A 22,398-nucleotide genomic window follows, 5' to 3' on the forward strand; every position below is an offset into this window, starting at 1 on the left:
GCGAGTTAAGTGAGTCTTTTTTCAGCCAAATTCTTATAATTGTAGATAATTATAATACAAGCAATCATTGAAGACAGTTTACAATGAATCTATATTCATACATTGATAACACCCAGATTTATTTCAATTTTCCTACACACATGAGTTAACAAAATTCTAGAATTTATTTAGTGTAAATAAAAAACAGCTCGAGCTCGGGGCTCAACTTGACTTTTTGGACTTATTGGCCAGCTTTTTGGCATCCCACCATTTTGCGTACCATTTGGCACTGCGCTCAGCGCTGGTATCTGGATCGTACAGCGGCACATAGTCCATGTGTATGGAGGCGCGCAGACGATTGTACATGAGCATTGAGGAGGTAAACGATGCAATGGCCCGCGGTGAGTAGCGTAAGCGATATTTGGTATAGGGATAGGCAACGCGCACGACAAACTCCCACAGAAAGGCTAAGAAGAAGAATAGAAAGTGTGGCAAATACCACCAGCTAGTTTTGACCTTGAAGCGATCGCCAAGCAGCGCCATCTTTTGCACGAAGCGTGAAACATCATTGATGCCCGTATCGTCGGTGACGAATACAGGTAATCCATTCACCGCTTTGCTAGACACCTTGAGGGCCTTATAGGCGCAGATGTGACCCCAGGCCACGTTGCCAGCATAAACCAACTGCTGCTTGCCTCCAACGCCAGCAATACGCGGAAAGATCCAATTCCGAGTGGACAAATAGTCGAATGTGTCGGTGATAAAATGTGAATCGCATTCGCCATAGGTTAAAGGTGCGCGTATCGCACTGGTGGCCAGATAATCTGAGGCAAAGAATTATTAGTATATAGAAAGATCAGGTACTAATCGGTCTTACCCAGCTGATTCTGGAGCGGCGCTCCATTGGAATTGAGAACAATATTCTCAGCACGCAGTTTGCTGGATGCATAGCCCGCAATTAAAAATTCGCCATCCTGTTCCCAGAGCTTGGAGCTGTCCAGCGTGGGCGTGTCTGTCTTAGACTCTGTTGAATTGATCACCGCCGAGAAGGTGCTGCGTCCCTTGAAAGGCACAAAGCACACCGATGTGCAGCTGCTGTAGACCAAGCGCTTCACATTGTGCTGTATGCACAGATCAACAACAGTCCGAGTGCCTAAGTTAGCGTAACATTTATGTAAATATATTAAAGTACGATTTACTAAATGTAAAGGAAACGTCTAGTTAACTCACCATTTATATTCACACGCTCCAGTTGCTCATAGTTGGGCGGATATGAAATGTCTACCGATGCAGCGCAATGGAAGACGCTATCAACTCCGGCAAAGATATCGTTTAAACTCTCACGTTCACCAATATCCCCGATAAATGTGCGCAGCATGGATGTCTCCGCGTGACCAATCTTATTGCTATACGGCACAATGTCCAGCGAGCGAATCTCCTTGATGCCCAGCTCCTTGTGCTGCTCCAGCAATAGCTTAATAATATGTTGGCCCAAAAAGCCGCTTCCGCCTGTCACGAGCACCACTTCGCCATCGCTGTTGCCCATTGCGTCTAATGTCTCTAATTTCAGCTCTTACTAGAAAATAATAAAGTACAATAAGAAAAGCCGTTGAGTAACTGAGTGCTAAAAAGCACTACAAAGTGCAACGCAGCCATAAAAAACGCAAATACTGATGCGCAAGTTGGTCAAGCGAGCATCATAAAAAAAGCTGCTTCAATTACCCAAGCATCGGGTCGCATCGCAGCAAGAGAAGCCTTCATTCGCGCTCTCATAACTAAAGCTGATAGCCATGGCTCTTGCAGAGAGACCTTCGTCCGGGGTCAGCAAAGCCGTTTTTGAATGACTTGACACTTTTTATGGCGCATGGCTTACGTGCAGCTTTGTTATGGTAATGAAGATACAGCTAAACTTTAACCAGATCGTAGGTTCATACAACGCCGTAACCAAAAGTTTAAAAGACGATTAATAAAAAGTACGTTAAATACTTGTTCCGATTGGTTATCGAAGGGACCCAATGAACTCCACTAATCGAAGGACTTCAAAGGCTTAATATACAATACGATTAAATATCGAAAGGAAGACAGACCGACAATCGCACAAGGAACACAGCTCATGCCAAAGTATGATCACTGTGAAAGTTCCGTTACACTTTTAAAACTAACATTAATGCATTTTTAACTACATATTTTCGCAATAGAAATATCATTGAAGTTGTTGCTATTTTGAGTGTTTCGTCGTTGTTTCCTCTTTGTGTGTTACTTGGCCAGGGTCAATTTATTCAACACTTTTGGACCAACAGCAGCAACAGAGCAAAAACATACAAATCAGAGAGCTGGACTTGACGCTGGGCTAGCTATGATTACAACACAACAGCAATAACAGCCGCGGCAAAACTAGCATCAAATAATTACTACGAACTGGTTTCCGCGTCTATTACAACATACATGCGTCAAATGGTTGCGCACAACGACTGCCATTTGAGCCGTCCATTTGAACATTTGGGCTTTTGATTGTTAGTTGCTTTTAGCAACTTAAATTGCATTTTAGACATGCACCGCTGCATTGCCAATTCACGAAATTCCCATAACCACCGTCCTGAACTTACCACGAAAAATTGTTTGTTATTTTTTTTATCCGCCGTTGCAAACGGTTTGCTTTGCTTGCCGCCTTAAAACTGTTTGACGGCTTGAAGACGAACGGGCTGAGCTCTAAGCGATCTGGCGGCGTTGCCACCTGTCAAACATATGCTCATCGATAAATAACAATAGAGCTGGGCGATCGTCAGTTTTCATCGTCTTTCGAGCAATAGGCGCGTAAACTCAAATAGTTTACTTGTCAAGTTGGTAAAATTCAATTTTTTATTCAACAACAATTAAATGAATATGGACATTAAATAGGCTTAGAGATTATATAAATAATTTTCATCTTCCATACAGATCGTGTTAATTACACAGGCAAATTACAATATTCAATAAGTACATTGGTAATTGTTTTCGTTGCATCCTTCTTCATATAGTATATAGTATATAATATATATATATATATATATATATATATATATATATATATAAATATAAAGTAAACGAGAAGTAAAAGGCCGTTGATACAAATGACTTTGGATTAGATTAGGCGCGCTTAAACATTAACAACATATACATATACATGGAATACAAAATGGTGTTTAGTATAATTAAAAATTCTGTTCACATTTCAGTTTGGTTTATTACAACATTATTCTGTAAATATATTTTAATGTTCATGTTCAGTTTTAAATCGTAAGGTTAATAATGTTAATGTATGTATGCATGTTGTATATATATATATCAATCTGTTAAGTACTAACTGACTTGGATTTCATATAATTATATATATAGTATTTCTTTATAATATTAATGTACGCACATCTGCCGCACAAACTATAAATAATCATTAATAATTATCTAGAACTTTGTTTTAGTTACATTATAATTTTTATTCTATTGCATTTAGATGCATAAATTGGAGTGTGACATGAAGCAATGAAAACAAATTCTATACTTATTAATTGTCGCGCGATGAACAATATATGAATGTTGATTGTGTGTACATTAAACTATTTAGGTGTATATATAACTCTTTATATATATATATATATATATCATTATATATATAATAGGTATTACGGTAAGCGGTCACAAAGAGCAACTCTTTAACTAATATTATTTACTTTAACTATTACAAGTACGTTATCATTATAAGCTATTATTGTTGTTATATTGTTTATCCTTTTCAGCCATTCACCAATATCCTTTTCACTCAGTACGATAAAGCTGATGGCGAACGCGAACCAACTGTGAAATCTTTATACACTGAAAACACGGATATCTGCAAAGCGCAAAAGCAAAACCAAATATTAAAAATAGTTCATAATCATTTCAATGAATTTTTACACCCTATTCATTATATATAATTATTTATAAATATATATACGTTGTGTGTATTTTAATTGGCAACTTGCGTCACAGTCAAGAACTGCATCATTATGTTGGCGAATTGCCAAATAGCCAAATTAAACTTGGCATCTACAATTGGCAGTCGAATTGGAAGCTGTTTTAGATTTGTGCTCCAATTAAAGACGAGCCAAAGGGAGCGGAAGGATGGACAGCATTTACCTTGTCTTTCAGCTGCTGACACAGTTTCTGGCCATTCATCAGCAACAGGAGTACATCGTTGAGCCATTGTACACCGATTTCCGCTTGACGTGAATCAAATTGCATTGTCCCTTGATTGTTTAATAGTTGATAGACGGCTATGATCAGCTTGTGGCTTTGCAAATAGAAGCTAACGGCCAAGTCTTCGGGCAGGTTAGGCACAAGTGATTTCATATTGCGTCCCTTGATTAGTTCCTCAATTGGCTTCTTTTTCGGCACTAGCAAACTGTTGCGTCCACGCTGCAGCGCATCCAAAATATTGCCTATCACATGAAGCACTTCATCCGAGGTTCTGTATAATCAGTACGTTATAAATATACAAATTTAAAGTACATAATCAACAGTCTCACTTGAAGTGATAAGAGTCATCAACGTCGTCAATGTGATTGATTGCTGTTTGCAGATGATTAGCGGCGTCTTGCACCTGCTGCAGCTTCCATGGCGAATCGTGGGTGATTGAGGTACGTTGCGTCTGACTGGGCGCCTTGCACAGCTTAAAGCTAATATCCTGTAAAATTCAAAGTGGAAATTTAATTACTTTGCTTGTGCCCTTGTTTATGTATACTTAATGCTTAATGCTTAGTGCTTACTGCTTGTGTTATCGCGTCGCCTGTTAAGGTTAGCACCGCCTTCAACTGGTCGGGCGAAACGCTGAGTATGAACTTTTCAGTCTTCTTGCCCTCGTTATCATACAGCGGCACTGGAAATCTATGGGCGCATTCCTAAATGATAAATACATATATGTATATATAAAAGATATGAGTAATTGAATTGCATAAGGATATTATGGTAACTTACGACAAGTATAGTTCGCAATTGCTTTAGTATCGCGTGTACTTCCTGTCTCAGCACCCACTCGAATTCTATTTGCTGCAAAATATGTATGTAGGTATGCGTGTATGAATATATATAGATTTGTAATGCGGGTTTGTTGTGGGCGTGCGTATGTGTGTGTGCGTATGTGTTTTGTGATAGCGTCGCCGTCGTTGTCGCCGTCGTTAGCCCAAAAACAAAGAACAACGGGGCACGTTTCATGTATAAATCAATAATATCGGCATTTCGGTGAGAGAAGAAAGGAAAAACACAAAATGAGACAAAACAATCAATAATCAATTAGTTTAAAGCACATACACTTCGCACTTGATTAATTACATTGCATTTTAGGCCGGATGGACTTTTAATTACACACACCCATACACACACACTTGCCTACATACATACCAAATTTAGAGCCTCCTCTCGCTCGGTGTCAACGACGAGCATTTTCATTGTGCTTTTGGCCTTCTTGCGGGCTGTTATGTATCTCCTTTTGGTTTTGTCAGCTAATGCTGCAGCACCACCGTTGTTAGCAGCAGCAGCAACGCCAGCAATTTGCAACGAAAGCGCTGTAAGTGTTATTGGATATGTTGAATGTTTATATATATATAGTATTTAACAACTGCTGCTGTTCATGAATGAACAAACAAAAACGAACGCATCTTTTGGAGCGATATTACGATATGTTTGTGTCATCGTGTGTCATCGCTAACAAACAACAAATTTGAAAATTCGCAATATTTTTGCATATTAATTAAGACATGCAGTATTTAATTTTAAGCAATAGGCATTTTTTTCTCACAGCTATTGATTGAATTATCACCTATAAAATGTAATTGGACGTAATAAACAATTTTATGATTGCAGCCCTGACTAATGAATATTTCTCTATAACATTGCCTATCGACTTATCGCTAGATATCAATAGTGAACATGCGTTGACATGCGAATGTTCAATTTACGCGCGTTAAATTCAAATTTAAGCAAAGCTTTAATGCTGATAATACTTACGTTTTCGCAGAGGCGGAGGCGTTGTCAAGACTGCCGTCTCTGGCACCGGATTAAGCACATGGTGCTGGTACTGTCCGCTACGCTGTCGATGTAGCGGCTGGAATGACCAATTTGTTGGCGAGCTGTAAATTATTGGACAAAAAACATGTATACAAATAACACGTTGTTATTTTTTTAACCAATTTGTCAGTACGATCACACAAAAAACCAACAAACACCTTATCATTATAGATTTCTGTTTGATTTCGATTTGATTCAATGTGAAGTGCTAATTGCCATAATGCTATTGTTATTGTTATTGTTATGGCTGTCAAATGAGTCATCCGACCATCCATCGAAGCAGCTGTTGACGATACAGCGCCTGGTTTTTGGTTGCAAGCGAATCTCTCTCTTTCTACCCGTTTCGCTTGAATTACATGTAATGCGGGTTTCCCACAGCGCGCGTGTCAGCACTTTACTTAAAATATGACATTGGCTTTTTAGCTAAAATTACAAAATCGCTTATCAAGCAATGCTAAATAGCTTTCTGACGTTTTGCACACACACACACACACTCATATATATATTTGTATGTTTGTAAGTAAGAACACGCGCATAGCTTCATACACAAATCCAAACAGTTCTTTTTGTTTTTTCCTTTTATCAGAGTTCTTTTTGTTTTCGCCCATTTGATAAGCCAATGTCAAGAAAGAATGAAACCTATTTGAACATTTATGCGGCCATAAATTTTATGGACACCAAAAATCGTCGGCGGCGTTTTTAACACATTCTTAAGCTACCCATAATGCCAAAGCAAACAAGCACGTCTTTTATGATGTATACACTTGCATATAAATAAATAACGGTAAATTTACCTCTGCGGCATTTTGCTGTGTTAAATATTTATTATTATTATTATAAATATTAATATTATTATCACTTGCAAACACTTCACTTGATATTATCACGAGATGTACGATCGTTAGTATTAAGTGAATGCTCAAAAAAACTAATAATTTTTTAGCGCGCGCGTGGTAGTGGGAGGAAGGGAGGTAGGGAGACGCGAGGTACGATCGGACGTAGCTCAACACTGGCTGGCAGCTAACGGCAAGCGCACACAAAAGCCACAGCCAAGCAACTGAACCAACCCGACAGAGACCCAAGAAAAACGCCGCCAAGTTGAGCGGGCGAATTGGTCAATGGCAGCAGGCAGCAACAGCAAACAGCAGCGGCAACAGCAGCAGCGGCAGCGCCGCTCGCGCCGAGGCCAACGTCAACGCCGAGCGCGCTTTTGTATGTAATGCTAACGTAGTTAAAAAACAAAACTTGACGAGCTTTGTGTTGTTGTTTTTTCGTCAGCTTTCTTTAGGTGCGCGCTCTTCGCTGATAGCCGCGTTTATCAGCCAACTGCGCGGTTGGCATTGACAGCATAGCATAACCATAAAACGTTTACAAAATTGCCTTTGGTTTGCTTTTTGTTTTTGTTTTTGTTTTATTTTACTTTTCTTTTCTTTTTTTTTGCTTTTTGCATACACAGTTTTTGTTGCTTTTATTTTTTGTTTTTGGTATAAAAAAGTAGTACAAAAGTGTTTAATGCTATTAATTTGTGGACTTCAATTTAAATACGTGGATTTGTTTACGAGAGATGAAACAAGTGTGCAAATATAAACAAATAAACGTCTGTGCCCCCGCCACCCTCAAACAGGTGGGCGGAAGGCGTGTGTGTGTGTGTTTCTGTGTGCTAGGGTGTGTATGTTGTAAGTGTGTGTGTGTTGGTGTGTGTCAGTGTATCGTGTCTGTGTCTGTGGCTGGGTGTGTGCGTGTGTGTGTACTTGTGGATCTTGGGGACTGCGTTTATTTACTCGCCGGTCATCATCTCCATGAATTCTGTAAATTAAACAAAATGACAGACATTATTTAAACGAAAGCCAGAACTAGAATTGAAGTATTTTTAAATTAATGTTTATATGTGTGCATGTGTGTACTTGTGTGGGAATGAATGATCAGTTAAATAAATTAATTACAATTTTCGCTTCTTTCTATCGCCATTTATGATCAATCTACAATCGAAGTATTTAAAAATGAATAAATTTGTATATAACTTATCGAGGGTTGGCTAATAAATAAGAAAAACTTTAATTTTTTAATTAGCATTTTAGCTATCTAGTTAATGAAAAATTAATTAATCATTGTATTAAAATAATAAATGTACATAAGTTATTATTTTAAATATGATTTCATGTTTTTATAATTTTTTGTTAAATATTTGTTGTAATGCGAAAAATAAAAATAAATTGATTAATTAAAATCAATAAACTTTCATTTTTTTATTAATTTGTTATTCAATAAATTTACTAAAAAAATTAATTGATTTCTTTAAAAAAAATAAAATTATGCGAATATTATTTCAAACATTTATTTTTTATAAAAAAATTTAAAAAAATTCATTAATTATATTAAATTAATTAGGTGAATATTTATTTATGTATTTGCTGTTTTTTTTTTTTAATTATTTCTTTATATATGTATATATAAAGAATATTAGTTTATTTAAATAAATAAATGAACTAATCATTTTTATATACAATACATAAATATTTTTGTTATTAAATTTTTATTTTATTATTTATTTAAATATGTTCACTTTTAATTTTTAATCTTCTATCAGCTTCACTTCAAACTTGTAACTTTTCACAACACTTCCAAATACCTAAATATAAATAAATATTTAAGTATTTAAAATATTTTTGTTTTTCCACATTAATATATATTGGCATATACATAGATATATACCATAGATCTGTCACTGTTCCTATAAATAGCATCGATATGCTCCAAAAAAAAAAAAAACGATCAGGCTGTCATAATCGAAAACTCAAGATCAACCGAACTGCGTTGTCATATAGAACATCTAGCTGATGTTTACAATTAATTTATGAACGCTACAAAATTGTGGGTGTGCGCACATGTGTGTGTGTGTGAATGTTTGTGTTTGTGTTTACGTGGGCGCTTTTCGCAAGCTATTAGAATTGATTCCATGAGATACATATGTATCTATGTTTCTGTGTTTCTGTGTATCTGTGTATCTGTGTATCTATAGCATACTCACCATCGAAATCAACTGTACCGGAACCGTCGCTATCGATTTCCTCGATCATAATGTCCAATTCCTGTTCGGTGAGTTGGTCGTCGAGCTCCTTGAGGATCTCCTTCAGGCAGGTGGTGGGAATGAAGCCATTGCCCTGTTTATCATATAAACGGAAAGCCTCGCGCAGCTCCTTCTGCATGGCCTCAGCATCCTCCTCCACAATGAATTTGGCAGCCAGTTGCACGAACTCACCGAATTCCAAGCGACCAGACTCTATTAACAAAGTAGATAATAATTTTTAATATATAGATACAGCTAAGAGCAGACTCTATAATTAAAAGTAAAATATTTTTGTTTTTTCCCTGCTAAAAATTCCCTAATGAAAAATCTGATAATAAATTTAAAAAAATAAATAAATATTGTAGCCTATAATTCTAGACCAAATAAAAAGCTCAATGAATTTACGATAGTATTAAAGGTGAGTGAATTACGGCCGTGTATTTAGACTACCTGAACGACACCTGCTAATGGTGGTGCTATGGCTTATTTGATAACTAAACCAATACTTACTATCCTCATCGACCTCCTCGATCAGTTCCTCCAGAATCTTCTTGTCGAAGGGCTGGCCTGGAGCGAGATAAATCACAACCAAAATTACAGGGTATCTGCTTAAATGTTAGGGCTCTTCGCACTTACCCATCAAACGCAGAATATCAGCAACCATTTCGGTGGGTATGCTGCCAGTCTTCTGATGATCGAAGCTGTTGAATGCCTTCTGGAGCACGGCAATTTGCTCGGGTGTCAGATCCTCATCCTACGGCAGGATCTCATTACTAAAATGCTTTTGATTAAATAGCCACTGCACTTACCACGGCGCTCATGTTGTTGCTGTTGTTGTACAGATAAAATATAGATCGATCTGAGAGATTTCCTACGAAGCGATCACCACGGAGTATTCGTGCCTACTACAAAGCAACGCGGCTGCGTTTTCCAAAATATAGCGCAAAAATTATATTCAGATCGACTGTCGCTGAACTTGCCACAAATACAAATACAAAAACAAATACATGGCGAACGAAGCACGAATCCGAGACGTACATTTTCGGTATATGTAGCACATTTCCACGCCCGATGCCTGAATTTTATTGTTTTTTAGAAAGAACTGTAAAAGCGCGATCAAAAACAAAATTAAAAGACGACGACGACCAAAGCAGCCAACCCAGTCAGCCACCCAGCCAGGCAGCCAGGCAGTCGGGCAGTCTGAATGTGAGCCGTATAGTGGTTTTCCACACAGACAGCCAAAGCAGCAATCACAGCCGATCCATAGGAAGCAACAGCAACAGCAACAGCAGATGGACAGCAGCAAAGAGGGAGATGCCTATGGAAGCTGCATGAATCGCCAGCTATAATGCGATGCGTTGCGCTCTTCATATACACAAATATATATAGCTACGAACAATATGTTACATATATATACTATATATATAGATATATATACATGTGTGTGTGTATATAGGCAACAGTTGCACGATGACAGCAACAACAACAACAGCAACACTTGAGATATGGAGAAATGCCCCAGTGAAGCATGCGCTAGACAACGCATAGAGAATTGCTCTCTACATTGAAAGCGAAAGGGCATATTGGTTCAATGATGAACTTGGCGTTTAGCCAAAAGGCCAATAGCAAAATTATATGCAGCTGCATATTCATATGGATGTCACTAAACTTTTGCATGAGAAGCGCAAAGAGAGGTACACTTAGAATGTGATTACAGCTGACGAGTCATATAAATGATAATTAGACATGCTAGAGTAGAGCCTAAGCCAATTAAAACTTAATAAACAGTATTAAACAGTATATTCACAAGTCATACACAATAGCCTTCGTCTTGAGAATCGCATAGAGAGGCAATTGAACAATATTTGAGCAGCACACGCTTCTGATTTTGCTTAGTCAACGCAACTTGATACTCAAGCAGCACTTCCAACTACATTATCTATTGCTTATCAATTTTATATAACATTTTTAACTCTATATATATCTCTTTCTAGTTTTAGTTTAATTTATTTATTTATTATACATTTATTAATCTTAGCCAGCATTTGGAATAGCTCGAAATTGTTTATTTAATTCCCACCCAAATGATTAGTCGATGGTTCCAATTAATGCGATATGATAGCGTGACGAAAATAGTAGCTACAACTAGAAATATATAACTTAAGTTATTGATTATTTTCATTGCTGCAAATCGAAGCAGATTAGTTGCGAAATTTGTTGCTGTTGGGCGTTGAATTGTTGGCAGCTCCGCTTTGATTGAGCAGCGCTGTGAGCGTGGCATGCGAGGAGCTAAGCGCTGAGCTGCTGGCAATTAGTTTGCCTTTGGTGGTGCTGCTGCCCACGACGGTGCCCTGCAAACAGGGCGTGGCAGCTGGTGTGGAGCCCAGATCCTTAGTGTCCTCCCCACTGGGCGTTGTCAGCTGCGGCTGAACGGGCGCGCCTTGTAGCAGCGCGTTGCGCAAGTGACTATTGTTGCCAGTCAACGCTTGTTGCTGTTGTTGCTGCAATTGTTGTTGCTGCTGCTGCTGTTGCTGCTGATTGCTGGCCACTATAAATGAATTGGTAATCAAGCCGCGACTCTTGATATTCAAATCCACAAAGAAAAGTTTCATTTTCTGTATCATTGTCTCCGTCACATTGAACGTGAGCATCATGCTGAGATCGATGTTGGTCTTGTGCCGATAGAGCTCATGAGTTTGCTGCAGCCGGCAGACCTCGTCGTAAATAAGAAACAAGAAGCGTGAACTGCGATTCTCGGCGGCTATAATGCCCCGAGCAGCTAACCATTCCCGATCCTCAGCGTCGGGCAGATAGCGTATAATCTCTGGATGTTTGCTGGCCAAACGGGCGCCGCCCAGCTCCTTGCCATCAATGCTAAAGCCAAAGGCGAGATTTGCCTGCACGTCCAGCACAAATTTGGTGTTCGTATTGATTTGTGCGGTGTTCCAGAAGATTTGACGACGCACTGGCGTGGGCAAAGGTCCACTAATAAGAGGCGTGCGTTGTAATTGTAATGATTGCGACTGCTGCTGCTGCAAATGTTGCTGTTGTTGCTGTTGCAATTGCAGCTGTAGCTGCTGCTGTTGCTGCTGTTGCAGCTGCAATTGTGGTTGCTGTTGCTGTTGCTGTTGTTGCTGCTGCTGCTGAGCAGGCACTGGCATGGGCTTGCCTGCAGCTACGGCATAGCCCACATTGTTGACAAACATTTTGCTATTGTTATATTCATGAGCCTTTGCGGGTCGCTTGAGCGCCAAACGCTGCTGCTCGCCAGCAACAGTTGCTGTTGCGCCAATAGGACGCGGCTGGCGTAACACAAAATTCGTATACTGCGCTTTGGCATTCTCCAACAGAGCACACGAGGACATCTTTTGCAACGTTTCCTCATTGACCGCATGCTGTCCGAGATTCTCTTTAATGTTTCCAAATGCGGGCTTGAAGTAGTTCTAAATGAAGTAATAATCAAGCTTAGCAGGGGTTTTATGTGTTAGATCGTTGCCACTTACGTTCATATAACGCTTGATTATGTCATTGACTTCCGTATCGAAAGCCTGTTGCACGCTGATGCGCAACAACTCCAGAGCTCGCATTGCCGACTCGGCGCTGCCGCCGCTTTCCAAGTTGTGCACGCCATTGTAGCGTTGTCGTATGCGCTGCAGCATGGTCTCTGCCATATCTGGGGTGGTTACATACTTCTGTGAAGTTGGATGAAGAGGTTTTTAGTTAAAGCAATGCTAGAAGTTGTTGTAGAAGGCATGAAATATTAGTTGAGGTGTCAAAGTGGCCGAGATCAAATGAGCCTTTTGCTAAGTTAACTTAGCAAGGAGATTTCCTGATTAAGCCATTTAAGATGATAGTGACTACCTGTAAGCTATACATATTAAAGCTACTAAACCCATTCTGATAGGACTTTGTCCGAAGTAAAGTTCAATATTCTAAAAAGAACAAAAAACTTGAAATGAAAAACAAATTTCTATGAATTTTTCTTATGAAATCGTGTCCTCAATACAGTTAATTGGGTTAACTGTTCCAGATAATATATTGACACGGCATTTGATGTCAATCAATAAATATTCATATCTACACTTAATCGGGTCACCTGTGGAGCGTCAAGCCTCCAACTAGGTATACAAAGAAAGTGTTCAAATTATAGTTCTACTAAATATGGAATATATTTTGCAAATATAAATTCAAATATTCATCTAATAAAACAAAATATACATATATAAAAAAAAACAAATAATGGGTATCTTGAGTGTCAGCTACGCACCAGTGTGGCATCCGTTCCATTGAGTACAGTCGTCTCTGTTGTCGTTGGCTCAGTTTCGGTGTGTTTCATGGGACTGGCGACACGCGTGTCCATGGAGTGTGTTGTCTGATTGGAGCAATCGGAGTCGTCCGATGAGGAATTGTTCTGCAATGCTGCAGGTGAACGTTGCTGTGCATCGCTGCTGATGTTGTTGCTCGCTGTGCTCGCCGCATCGCTTAGAATCTTCCAACTGCGCTGTATAACCATTTTTAGTTATTTTGTTCGTTTAGTTTTTTGTTAATTTGCAAAGGTTTTCATTTGGTTTTAGCTGCACTTGAACTGCTGAGCTGCTTTTTATCTGGGCTGCCTGCTGGCCAGGGACCAAGGTCTGCAGTGCGCATGCGCGATTGTGCCACCACCACCAGCAGAGCTCAAGCCCCCGACCCACAAAAACGAAACGAAGCTAAGTGAAGAAAACGTTCAACAGCTGCTACTGCTGACAGCTACGGCTGGCTCTGGTGCTGGTGCTGGCTCTAGTGCTGGTGCTGGCTCTGGTGCTGGCTCTGGTGCTGGTGCTGGTGCTGGTGCTGGCGCTGTCACTGCCGGACTACAGTCCATGTCCAGTTCACCAAGCTCCAGACGTCGCTGATGATCTAACAGATTACGCAACTCAGCATATTCCGCCATCTCATCGTCTTGATCCATGGCAGTTGCATCCGCAGCAACAACTGTAGCTGCAGCTAGTTCTTTAGCTGTCCCGTTTGCTTTGCCAGGTTTCTTAAACTGCTGTCGCTGTGCCAGCAACTTCTTGTCAAACTCATCCATATATTCGAGCGCTGCACTGGGCAGATAATCATCTGGAGCTTCATAGCCGCTGTGCACTGGCAGACTGAGCACATCGGGCAACATATAGGCGAATAGCCAACAAACTAAGGGTGTGCTGCCACAGGTGTAGCTGGCCTCCTTGTGATAGAACAGCAGACCGTCCAGCTGTGGCTGATTGCCCTCCCATTGAGGATAACGTTGCAACGCTTGCTCCACGGCGCTGGCATCCTCAAAGTCATAGTAGTCCAGCAACTTGAAGGGTTTCTCATTGCGTTTGCTACGCTCGTTCAGCTCGCCGTGCTCATCGAAGCGCGAGCGCAGCCAAAAGAACCGAAAATTTGCATCACAGTCGAGCAACTGCTGCTGACCAAACGAAAGCGCATCCAGCACATAAAATGTATCTAATTCCTGAACATACACGCAGTCCAGCACAGTCTTGAACTTCTGCACGTAACCATCGCCTGGCAGCAGTGAACGCAGCTGCATGATGATGCGGCCTGCTTTATTGTAGATCTTCGTGCGGCCGTTGCTGGCCATAACCAAACAGCGTTTGCCCACCGGACAGGGCAAGAGCAGCCAATCGCATAAGTTGTCGGGACGATGGCGCAGCCACTCTGATTGCTGCAGCCTCAAATGTGGGGTCTTGCTACCATTGTTGTTGATCTTGGTATTCTTGTTGCGCTGCCTGCGTTTTTTCTGTTGCGTTTTACACTGTACGCTGGATGTTCCCTGCTCTTGCTCATCTTCGTCAGAGTCTGAGTCTTTTACGTGCCGATGCACATCTTGTTGCAATTGTCGTCGCTTCTTTTGTTCATAGAGAAACTGTTGTTGGCGTAGTTTTTGCTGCTCGCCAAGATCTACGCTCTTCTTGTACAGTTGTTTGTAATTATTGCTCATTTTAAAATTGCAAAATTCGCACTAAAAACAAAATTCACCGGCGTTGCAATTTCTATTTTGACATTCTGACAGAGCCACGGTCACACTATCGATAATTGAATAACTATCGGTATAGCTACACTATAATCGAATAACATCGTTTAAGCAGCTGATTGATGTCCACTGGATATTTAATTTGCCGGCTGAGTTGCAATATTTATCGTTACATTACCTTAAATGCATAATAAATATGAATAAGGCTTCACGTCTGTTCTGTCCCGCACTGGTAATACCCAAAAATGCAGTTGTCAAACAAACGGAACAACTGTCACTCAGTCAAAAGGTAAATTTCACGTCATGTTACGAAAGCAAAAAGTGAACTCTCGTTAGATTATGATGTTTCCATTTCTAGCTCTTGACTGAGCTTGGCCTTGTCAAGCCAGGCAGCAATGGCACCTACCAAATTATGCCCATTGCCCAGCGCGCCTTGGACAACTGTGTTAGTCTGGTACAACGCAATATGCAAGAGGCTGGCGGCCAAAAGATAAGCCTGCCCGTCTTAACGCCTACGCAACTGTGGAAGAAGACAGGCCGCCTGGATGGAGATATATCCGAGTTCTATATGGTGCGCGATCGCAGTGGCAAACAGTTCTTAATGAGTCCAGTAAGTAAGCTTTATCTTAAGGTTATCATATCTATCTTATATGTTCTGCAGACTCATGAGGAAGCGATCACAGCTATGTTGGCCACAACCGCGCCCATATCCTATCGCCAGCTTCCTTTGCTTCTATACCAAATTGGTCCCAAGTTTCGAGATGAGCTGAAGTCACGCTTTGGCTTGATGCGCGCTAAAGAATTCCTCATGAAGGACATGTACACTTTCGATGTAACAAAGGAGAAAGCGGAGCTCACTTACGCAACAGTTAGCGAAGCCTATGAACGCTTCTTCAGGCAGCTGGAGGTGCCTTTTGTTAAAGGTGCGTTGTCAGCCCTTTTGGTATATAGCCTTAATATATATACAAAATTCGGTCTTCTAGTTGAGGCTGCCACGGGCATTATGGGCGGCAGCCAGTCGCATGAATATCATTATATTTCACCCGTGGGCGAGGATACGCTGCTCAACTGCAGCTCATGTGGCTATGCAGGCAATGCAGAAGTCTTTGAGCCAGATGCTAGCAGCACATGTCCCACCTGTCGGAGCACACAGCTGAATCGCGTGCGTGGCGTAGAGGTGGCACACACTTTCCTGCTAGGCGACAAGTACTCAAAGCCTTTGGGCGCCACCTTTCTCAACACCTCAGGCAAACCGGAAACTCTAGTCATGGGCTGCTATGGCATAGGCATAACACGTATCATCGCTGCAGCGCTGGAAGTACTGTCCACAGAGCATGAACTACGCTGGCCCACGCTGCTGGCACCCTACGATGTCTGTCTAATTGGACCGAAGCAGGGCAGCAAGGAGCAAGTGCCAGCGGAACGTCTAGAAAACGATTTGCTGCAGCAGCTTACACAAATCTGCGGCGATCAGCAGCTGCTGCATGATGACCGCAAGGAGCTGACCATAGGCAAACGTTTGCTGGACGCCAAACGCTTAGGTCATCCGCTTACAATTGTTGTGGGCGCCAAGGCAATGCAGCAAGACGCGCCCAAGCTAGAACTGCATGCGAGTGGCTCGGAGAAAATTGAGTTGAACATAAATGAAGTGTTGGAGCGGGTAGCCTTGCATGTGCGGCACAAGCAGCAACTGTTGCAGCAAATGCCCAGCAGTGAAACGGATGTGAGAATAAGACAAACCGTTAGCCATGTACATTAGCTTTATGTTTATAATAAAGATAACAATAACGCAAAACAAAACATGTCGAAGATACGCTGGTTAGTCCACCAGCTAGTTCTCCGTGTAGTCCGGCTCGGGTATCTGCGGATATATCTGCACCTGCTGCTGTGGCTTGCGTGGTGGCGGCGGTGGTTTGGTTATCATACTCGTATACGACCAGGGCATCTGATTGCGCAGCTCCTCGCTGATGCGCGGATTCGTCGGCTGCACTGGATAAATTTCCGAATAGCGACTATTTAAAGCTGAGCCCGCGGCCAGCTGCTGCACTGCTGGCGACATGGGTGAGACGGAGCGTGGCGTGGTTGGATCCGTGGCGGGATAGTTAAGCTGATCGGGATGCGCATCGGTGTTGCGATAGGTGCTTATATCTTGCTGTGCTGGCGACTGAGGCTGCTGCTGTTGCGGTAGTGGCGGCAGGACCAACACTGGTGACTGCAGCGTGGTGCGATCATCAGGCCGGTAACGTGAATCCTGTCGCTCCAGCATATCTGAGGTCTGCGCTGGTATTATAAGAGGCGAGGGCTTCGGACGTACTTGCTCCGGATACTGAGGCTCCTGTTCAAACTGTGGCGTTAGAGACGCCGGTGCCGTTGGCTGCTGCAAATGCTCCTCAAGTATCACGGGCTGTGGCGCCTGCTCTGGATTGGCTGCCTTCCTACTGCTTTTCTTGGCTGCTGTCTGCTTGGCCAGAATATTTGATAGGGATAGACAGAAGACGCCGCCGATCACGTTCAGCAGCCAAATAATCACCACACGACTGCTCAGGCAGAGGAGCACAATGGCAGGCGTGGAAAAGTAAACTCCAAATGTTTCCAAAACTGTAGTGACTCCGCTGGGTGCTGTAGGATCCAGTGTGGCGCCAACGTAATTAAAGGCTTCGTTCAGGCCCTGTGCAACGAAAAATACTTTTAGAGAATTCTTTAGCGGATGAGTAGCTATGCGGTCTTACCAAAGTCTCTGATATGTCCAAGCCATGGTAGACGGTGGCCACCACGTCCACCACGCAGCCAGCCAGCACGGATAGGAACCAGGGCCAATAAACCGTGCCGGAAATCAATTTGGTAGTTGCGAAGCACAGGGTTACTATGGTTAGAGGAGTCCTTAAGAAAATAGATCTTCCTCACATATATTGGCACTTACATATGATCAAGGTGGATGAAGCCACCCACAGGCCGCTGATCACGGCATAGGTCACCAGAAAGATGAACTCGCGATTGGTTATAGCAAACGACTTGGCCCAATCCATGGTTAACTCGTAGCTTTGGTCAATGTTATTGTAATTCAGTGCAACAACCGGATTGCCACACTCTTGCTCTGTTGGAGTCATAGCGTGAGAAGAATGTAGAATTTTTAGCTAGTTAAGCTACTTACGCACGAAATAGATCAAGTTCATGGCAAACTGGAATGGCTCAGCAGCGATATCCGATTTGTCTTTGCAATCGCGTAATGTAATGCCCCATATTGAGAGTCCTAAATATACGAGTCCTTGTACCTATGAGGAAATCAAATTGAATCAATGAAGAGATGATAAAAGGCTTAATAAAAGAAAAGAGGTGGAAGAGGGAAGACGGAAGAGGGAAGAGATAAGAAGGAATAGGGAAGAGGGAAGAGAGAAGAGGGTAGAGGGAAGATGGAAGATGGAAGATGGAAGATGAAAGGTGGAAGATGGAAGATGGAAGATGGAAGATGGAAGATGGAAGATGGAAGATGGAAGATGGAAGATGGAAGATGGAAGATAAAAGATGGAAGATGGAAGATGGAAGATGGAAGATGGAAGATGGAAGATGGAAGATGGAAGATGGAAGATGGAAGATGGAAGATGGAAGATGGAAGATGGAAGATGGAAGATGGAAGATGGAAGATGGAAGATGGAAGATGGAAGATGGAAGATGGAAGATGGAAGATGGAAGATGGAAGATGGAAGATGGAAGTTGAAAGAGGGAAGATGGAAGATGGAAGATGGAAGATGAAAGATGGAAGATGGAAGATGGAAGATGGAAGATGGAAGATGAAAGATGAAAGAGGGAAGATGAAAAATGGAAGATGGAAGATTGATGATGAAAAATAAAAAATGGAAGATGAAAGACTAATAAAATACGATATACTCTATACGATATATACGATATACGATATTGAATAGACGATGACAGGCAAAAAGTTTCAATATCCATATGGGGACTTAACACCAGCAATCAAATCTAATTATTATTTCTTAATTGAAATAATACGCTAAAAATTCTATAAGTTATCAATTAAATGCATGGGAAATTTTGATTAATATATCATGTAGATTGTTTATCGAACATGTGAAAAGAGTTCCTTATCAAGAAATGATTATTTCCTTTAGCACTCAAGAAAAATAGGCTACATACATCCAAAATTCGAGGAAGTAATAAAATTGACTGTTTTGTAGATCGATGAATGACTAATGTGTGGCTTTTATGAAATTGAAAACAGTTTAAGTTAATGCTAAATTTAGAGCTTATTTTATGTGATGAGACAGGTCTGCCTATATGGACAGATAGGGGAACTTACCAATATGACAACGGCCATAAATAGCATAAAACACTTGGCGAATCCCACGCTGACTCCCGCCATAATTCCTTTTTGGCCAGTTGCTATATAAGTTCGTTCAAATGCCAATTGGCCGGGCTGCTAAACACCTCGATAAGACCGTGCGACTGTAAATTCAATTATAAATTAGGAAAAAGCTTTGGCACTCACTCACACACACACACACATTTATATCTTATCGGTTTAATGAGTTCTTGGCATTTACTGTAAACTCTATTCAAATTCCAATTGGAATTCCAATTCAAACTGCAATTACTTAAAATCGCTTTATTTGCTTTTGATATAGTTTACAGCTATATATTGTTATCACACGGCACAAATGAGTCACAGCACTTGAGCGAAATTACACTGTCGTACATGCTTGTATTCTTTTTTTATTTAGAAATCAGCTACGCTGGGTAGGGTAGTCACAGCAGTTGTTATTTTTTTATACAAAATTATTATTGTTGTTGTTGTTGTTGTTGCTGTTGTTGCTGCTTTTATCTCGCTCACCGTTTGATATTCTAGGTGTATTGCTGTTTGCACCTGCCCCAGTTGCGTACAAGCGGAAAAGCGTTGCGCGTGCACCGGCTGCTTTTCTTGGACTGAGAGCCGGGCAGCAGCAATTCATCCGTCCATTGAATAGCCATCGACAATTGCCTTGGCTCGGCTGTAATTTGGGCTCGGCGATAAGATAAGCCTAATGAAATTTTAAGGGTAAAACTGCGCGCTATCAAAACTATGTGCTGGGCCAAAGCCGAAGACTGGGCCAAGACGCCAATCGCCTCGCCGCACTGCCAATTGTATATGTATTTCAATTACTTATCAAATACCCCGTATCTAACACCTTTTTTCGCATTCTGTTTACTTTGACTTAATACATTTGAATTATATATTAAATGCCATATTTATAACAATTTGTGCTAATTTTAAAAATGTTTGCCTGCTGTTTGGCCGTAACTGTAAATAGCAACAATTAGCCTCCCTTAGTTTTGCAGCACGCTGCGTATACTTAATATCCGCTATTCTGGTCATGTGGACTGCCCGCCTGACGTCCACCTCGTTCCCTCTTGAATAGTTTGTGCTCGTGCTCGTCAGTTTATCAATTCCGCGATCGTGTTCTGATTGATTGCTGCGTGGCCTCAAAGGGCAGCAGTGGAGCCAAGGGGAAAGCTCATATTCAGATCCATATATTGATGAATCAGCCAATGGGTGCGTGAATCCCAGCGCAATATGCGCAGATAGGAAAGAGTATCAAGTGCTTGTCCAAAGCACAAAACATCACAAAAAAACCCAAACGAAGGGAGTAAATATTTACAGAGCTGTAATGAAGTGCGACAAATGCAAAGTCGAATAAACACGAAAATACAACTTGAATTCAATAAATACTTGAATAGAATTGGTGTATGAATAATAGATAAGAAGCTAATAGACAAGAGATAGAGAGCGAGACAGAGAGAGAGAGAGAGAGATACTGATATCTAGCTAGAAAGAGAAACAAATAGAGATTGCAGATTAGCGCAGATTACAAGATTGAGATTTGTAGAGAGAGAGGAAGATAGAAATAGAAATAGAGATAGAGATAAAGAAAGAATTATATAAATCAGAGAAAGAGATAGAGAGAGCAGCAGAGAGAATGGGAGTGAAGGAAAGTGAGAGAGAAGGAAGTAGAGAGAGATAAAAAATAATTAGGGAGAATTATATAAAAGAGAGATAGAGAAAGAGACTAAGACAGAGAAGGAAACATAGAAAGAGCAATAGAAAAAGAGAAAGAGGCAGATAGAGGAAGATATATAAGCAGAGAGAGAGAGCGAGAGAGAGACAAATAAATAATGAGAGATAGAGAGAGCAAGATATAGCTAGACAGATAGAGAGAGAGAGAGAGAGGGAGGAAAGGAAACTATAAATAGAAAAAGAGGGACATAGTGAAAGAGGGGAAAACATAAAAATATAAATATAATAGAGAGACAACAAGAGAGACAGAGAAAGAAAGAGAGGGAGAAAGAAAAAAAATTAAAAATAGAGAAAAATAACAAGAGAGAAAAAAAGGCTAAAACAGTAAAAGCTAAATATAATAAAGGAAACATAGCGAGGTAGAGAGGGAACAAGAAAGACAGAAAATGAAATACCAAGTATAAGAGATATATGTATATAGATAGATAAGAAACAACTGATATGATTAATTAAGATACAAAGAATGTGAGTAACAGGAAGACAGAGAAAGAGAGAGAAAGAGAGAGAGAGATAGATAGAGATAAAGAGAAAGTTCGAAATCAATTGAAAGAAGGTGAAAGATAAGTTGAGAGGAGAATGGTCAAATAGGGAGCAAAAAAGGAAATGCTAGCTTAAACAATGAGAGAGAAACTCTAGGATCAGCTAGTACATACACAGTTTAACCCACTTACACACTCTTAAACACTTAAATGATTAGGAAGAATATTTAAAAGTGAGCCTCTTCTTCACCAAATGCCCTCAGCTGTCCTTGACTTAATTGTATTTATTTATTGATTTTATTTGCATTTCATTCAATTTGAACATTTTCCCTTTTGTCCATTTGCATTACTCACTTTATGATTGATTACGTTTTCAAAATTACTATTCAATTGCGAAGTCTCAACTGATTAACACTTCGTTAAGCAAAAATAATAATAAATAAAAAAATTGCACTCGAGTTGCGGTTCGCAGTGCTACACACCCCAACAAAGTTGGGCAATGTTTGGCTAACCCAATGGAATACGCTGGGAATTGTTTGCACTCGAGCATTGAGTAAGCTTTCGATCGAGAACTGAACACAATGGCAAAAGCGGAAAAGCGATCTCAGAGACAAGCGGGAAATTCATTTTCTTTCGCTGGCCACGTCGCTGGGAAAACTTTTGCTATGCTCGACTGAGTCTAGCTCGCTGGGATGCTAATCCAAAAGGCAGTTTTGCCGTATGCTTT

At 40.8% G+C, this 22,398-nt stretch overlaps 7 protein-coding genes across 9 annotated transcripts; 1 reads left to right on the forward strand and 6 right to left on the reverse strand.

Moving 5' to 3' along the window:
* Positions 1–69: 69 nt before the first annotated feature.
* LOC111602930 (3 beta-hydroxysteroid dehydrogenase type 7) lies at positions 70–2,610 on the reverse strand. 2 transcript variants are annotated; one of them, XM_023320279.2, is made up of 3 exons: positions 1,210–1,555; positions 857–1,132; positions 70–803 (listed from the first exon to the last, which is right to left on the reverse strand). In XM_023320279.2, the coding sequence occupies exons 1-3, from the start codon at positions 1,523–1,525 to the stop codon at positions 202–204; spliced, it is 1,194 nt and encodes a 397-aa protein (XP_023176047.2). In that variant the 5' UTR covers positions 1,526–1,555; the 3' UTR covers positions 70–201. The 2 variants fall into 2 exon arrangements, with proteins under 2 accessions (XP_023176047.2, XP_023176048.2); XM_023320280.2 differs by adding an exon at positions 2,586–2,610 and having other exon boundaries at positions 721–1,132.
* Positions 306–16,920, forward strand: LOC111602927 (probable proline--tRNA ligase, mitochondrial). Of its 2 annotated transcripts, none has more exons than XM_023320275.2 (5): positions 306–380; positions 15,241–15,414; positions 15,484–15,735; positions 15,787–16,048; positions 16,109–16,920. In XM_023320275.2, the coding sequence occupies exons 1-5, from the start codon at positions 366–368 to the stop codon at positions 16,882–16,884; spliced, it is 1,479 nt and encodes a 492-aa protein (XP_023176043.2). In that variant the 5' UTR covers positions 306–365; the 3' UTR covers positions 16,885–16,920. The 2 variants fall into 2 exon arrangements, with proteins under 2 accessions (XP_023176043.2, XP_030081172.1); XM_030225312.1 differs by lacking the exon at positions 306–380 and adding an exon at positions 495–578.
* LOC111602932 (protein rogdi) lies at positions 3,642–6,877 on the reverse strand. Its single transcript, XM_023320281.2, has 8 exons — positions 6,852–6,877; positions 5,998–6,119; positions 5,392–5,555; positions 4,969–5,040; positions 4,761–4,892; positions 4,521–4,678; positions 4,132–4,462; positions 3,642–3,844 (listed from the first exon to the last, which is right to left on the reverse strand). The coding sequence occupies exons 1-8, from the start codon at positions 6,860–6,862 to the stop codon at positions 3,776–3,778; spliced, it is 1,059 nt and encodes a 352-aa protein (XP_023176049.1). The 5' UTR covers positions 6,863–6,877; the 3' UTR covers positions 3,642–3,775.
* LOC111602933 (troponin C) lies at positions 7,483–10,059 on the reverse strand. Its single transcript, XM_023320282.2, has 5 exons — positions 9,934–10,059; positions 9,761–9,878; positions 9,635–9,691; positions 9,086–9,337; positions 7,483–7,863 (listed from the first exon to the last, which is right to left on the reverse strand). The coding sequence occupies exons 1-5, from the start codon at positions 9,943–9,945 to the stop codon at positions 7,835–7,837; spliced, it is 468 nt and encodes a 155-aa protein (XP_023176050.1). The 5' UTR covers positions 9,946–10,059; the 3' UTR covers positions 7,483–7,834.
* On the reverse strand, positions 11,222–13,661 carry LOC111602926 (SUN domain-containing protein 2). Its single transcript, XM_023320274.2, has 3 exons — positions 13,392–13,661; positions 12,628–12,816; positions 11,222–12,567 (listed from the first exon to the last, which is right to left on the reverse strand). Exons 1-3 carry the CDS (start codon positions 13,635–13,637, stop codon positions 11,326–11,328), a joined length of 1,677 nt encoding a protein of 558 aa, XP_023176042.1. The 5' UTR covers positions 13,638–13,661; the 3' UTR covers positions 11,222–11,325.
* Positions 13,840–15,173, reverse strand: LOC111602929 (snurportin-1). Its single transcript, XM_023320278.2, has one exon. The coding sequence runs from the start codon at positions 15,090–15,092 to the stop codon at positions 13,851–13,853; it is 1,242 nt and encodes a 413-aa protein (XP_023176046.2). The 5' UTR covers positions 15,093–15,173; the 3' UTR covers positions 13,840–13,850.
* An 11-nt stretch (positions 16,921–16,931) lies between the features above and the next one.
* On the reverse strand, positions 16,932–20,071 carry LOC111602928. The gene is made up of 6 exons (XM_023320277.2): positions 19,972–20,071; positions 19,441–19,586; positions 18,277–18,397; positions 18,046–18,219; positions 17,855–17,988; positions 16,932–17,793 (listed from the first exon to the last, which is right to left on the reverse strand). The coding sequence occupies exons 2-6, from the start codon at positions 19,501–19,503 to the stop codon at positions 16,957–16,959; spliced, it is 1,329 nt and encodes a 442-aa protein (XP_023176045.2). The 5' UTR covers positions 19,504–19,586; positions 19,972–20,071; the 3' UTR covers positions 16,932–16,956.
* Positions 20,072–22,398: the final 2,327 nt, after the last annotated feature.

The sequence above is a fragment of the Drosophila hydei genome, unplaced genomic scaffold (genome assembly GCF_003285905.1).
Source record: "Drosophila hydei strain 15085-1641.00,03,60 unplaced genomic scaffold, DhydRS2 tig00008128-arrow-arrow-pilon, whole genome shotgun sequence".
Classification (NCBI taxonomy): Eukaryota; Metazoa; Arthropoda; class Insecta; order Diptera; family Drosophilidae; genus Drosophila; species Drosophila hydei.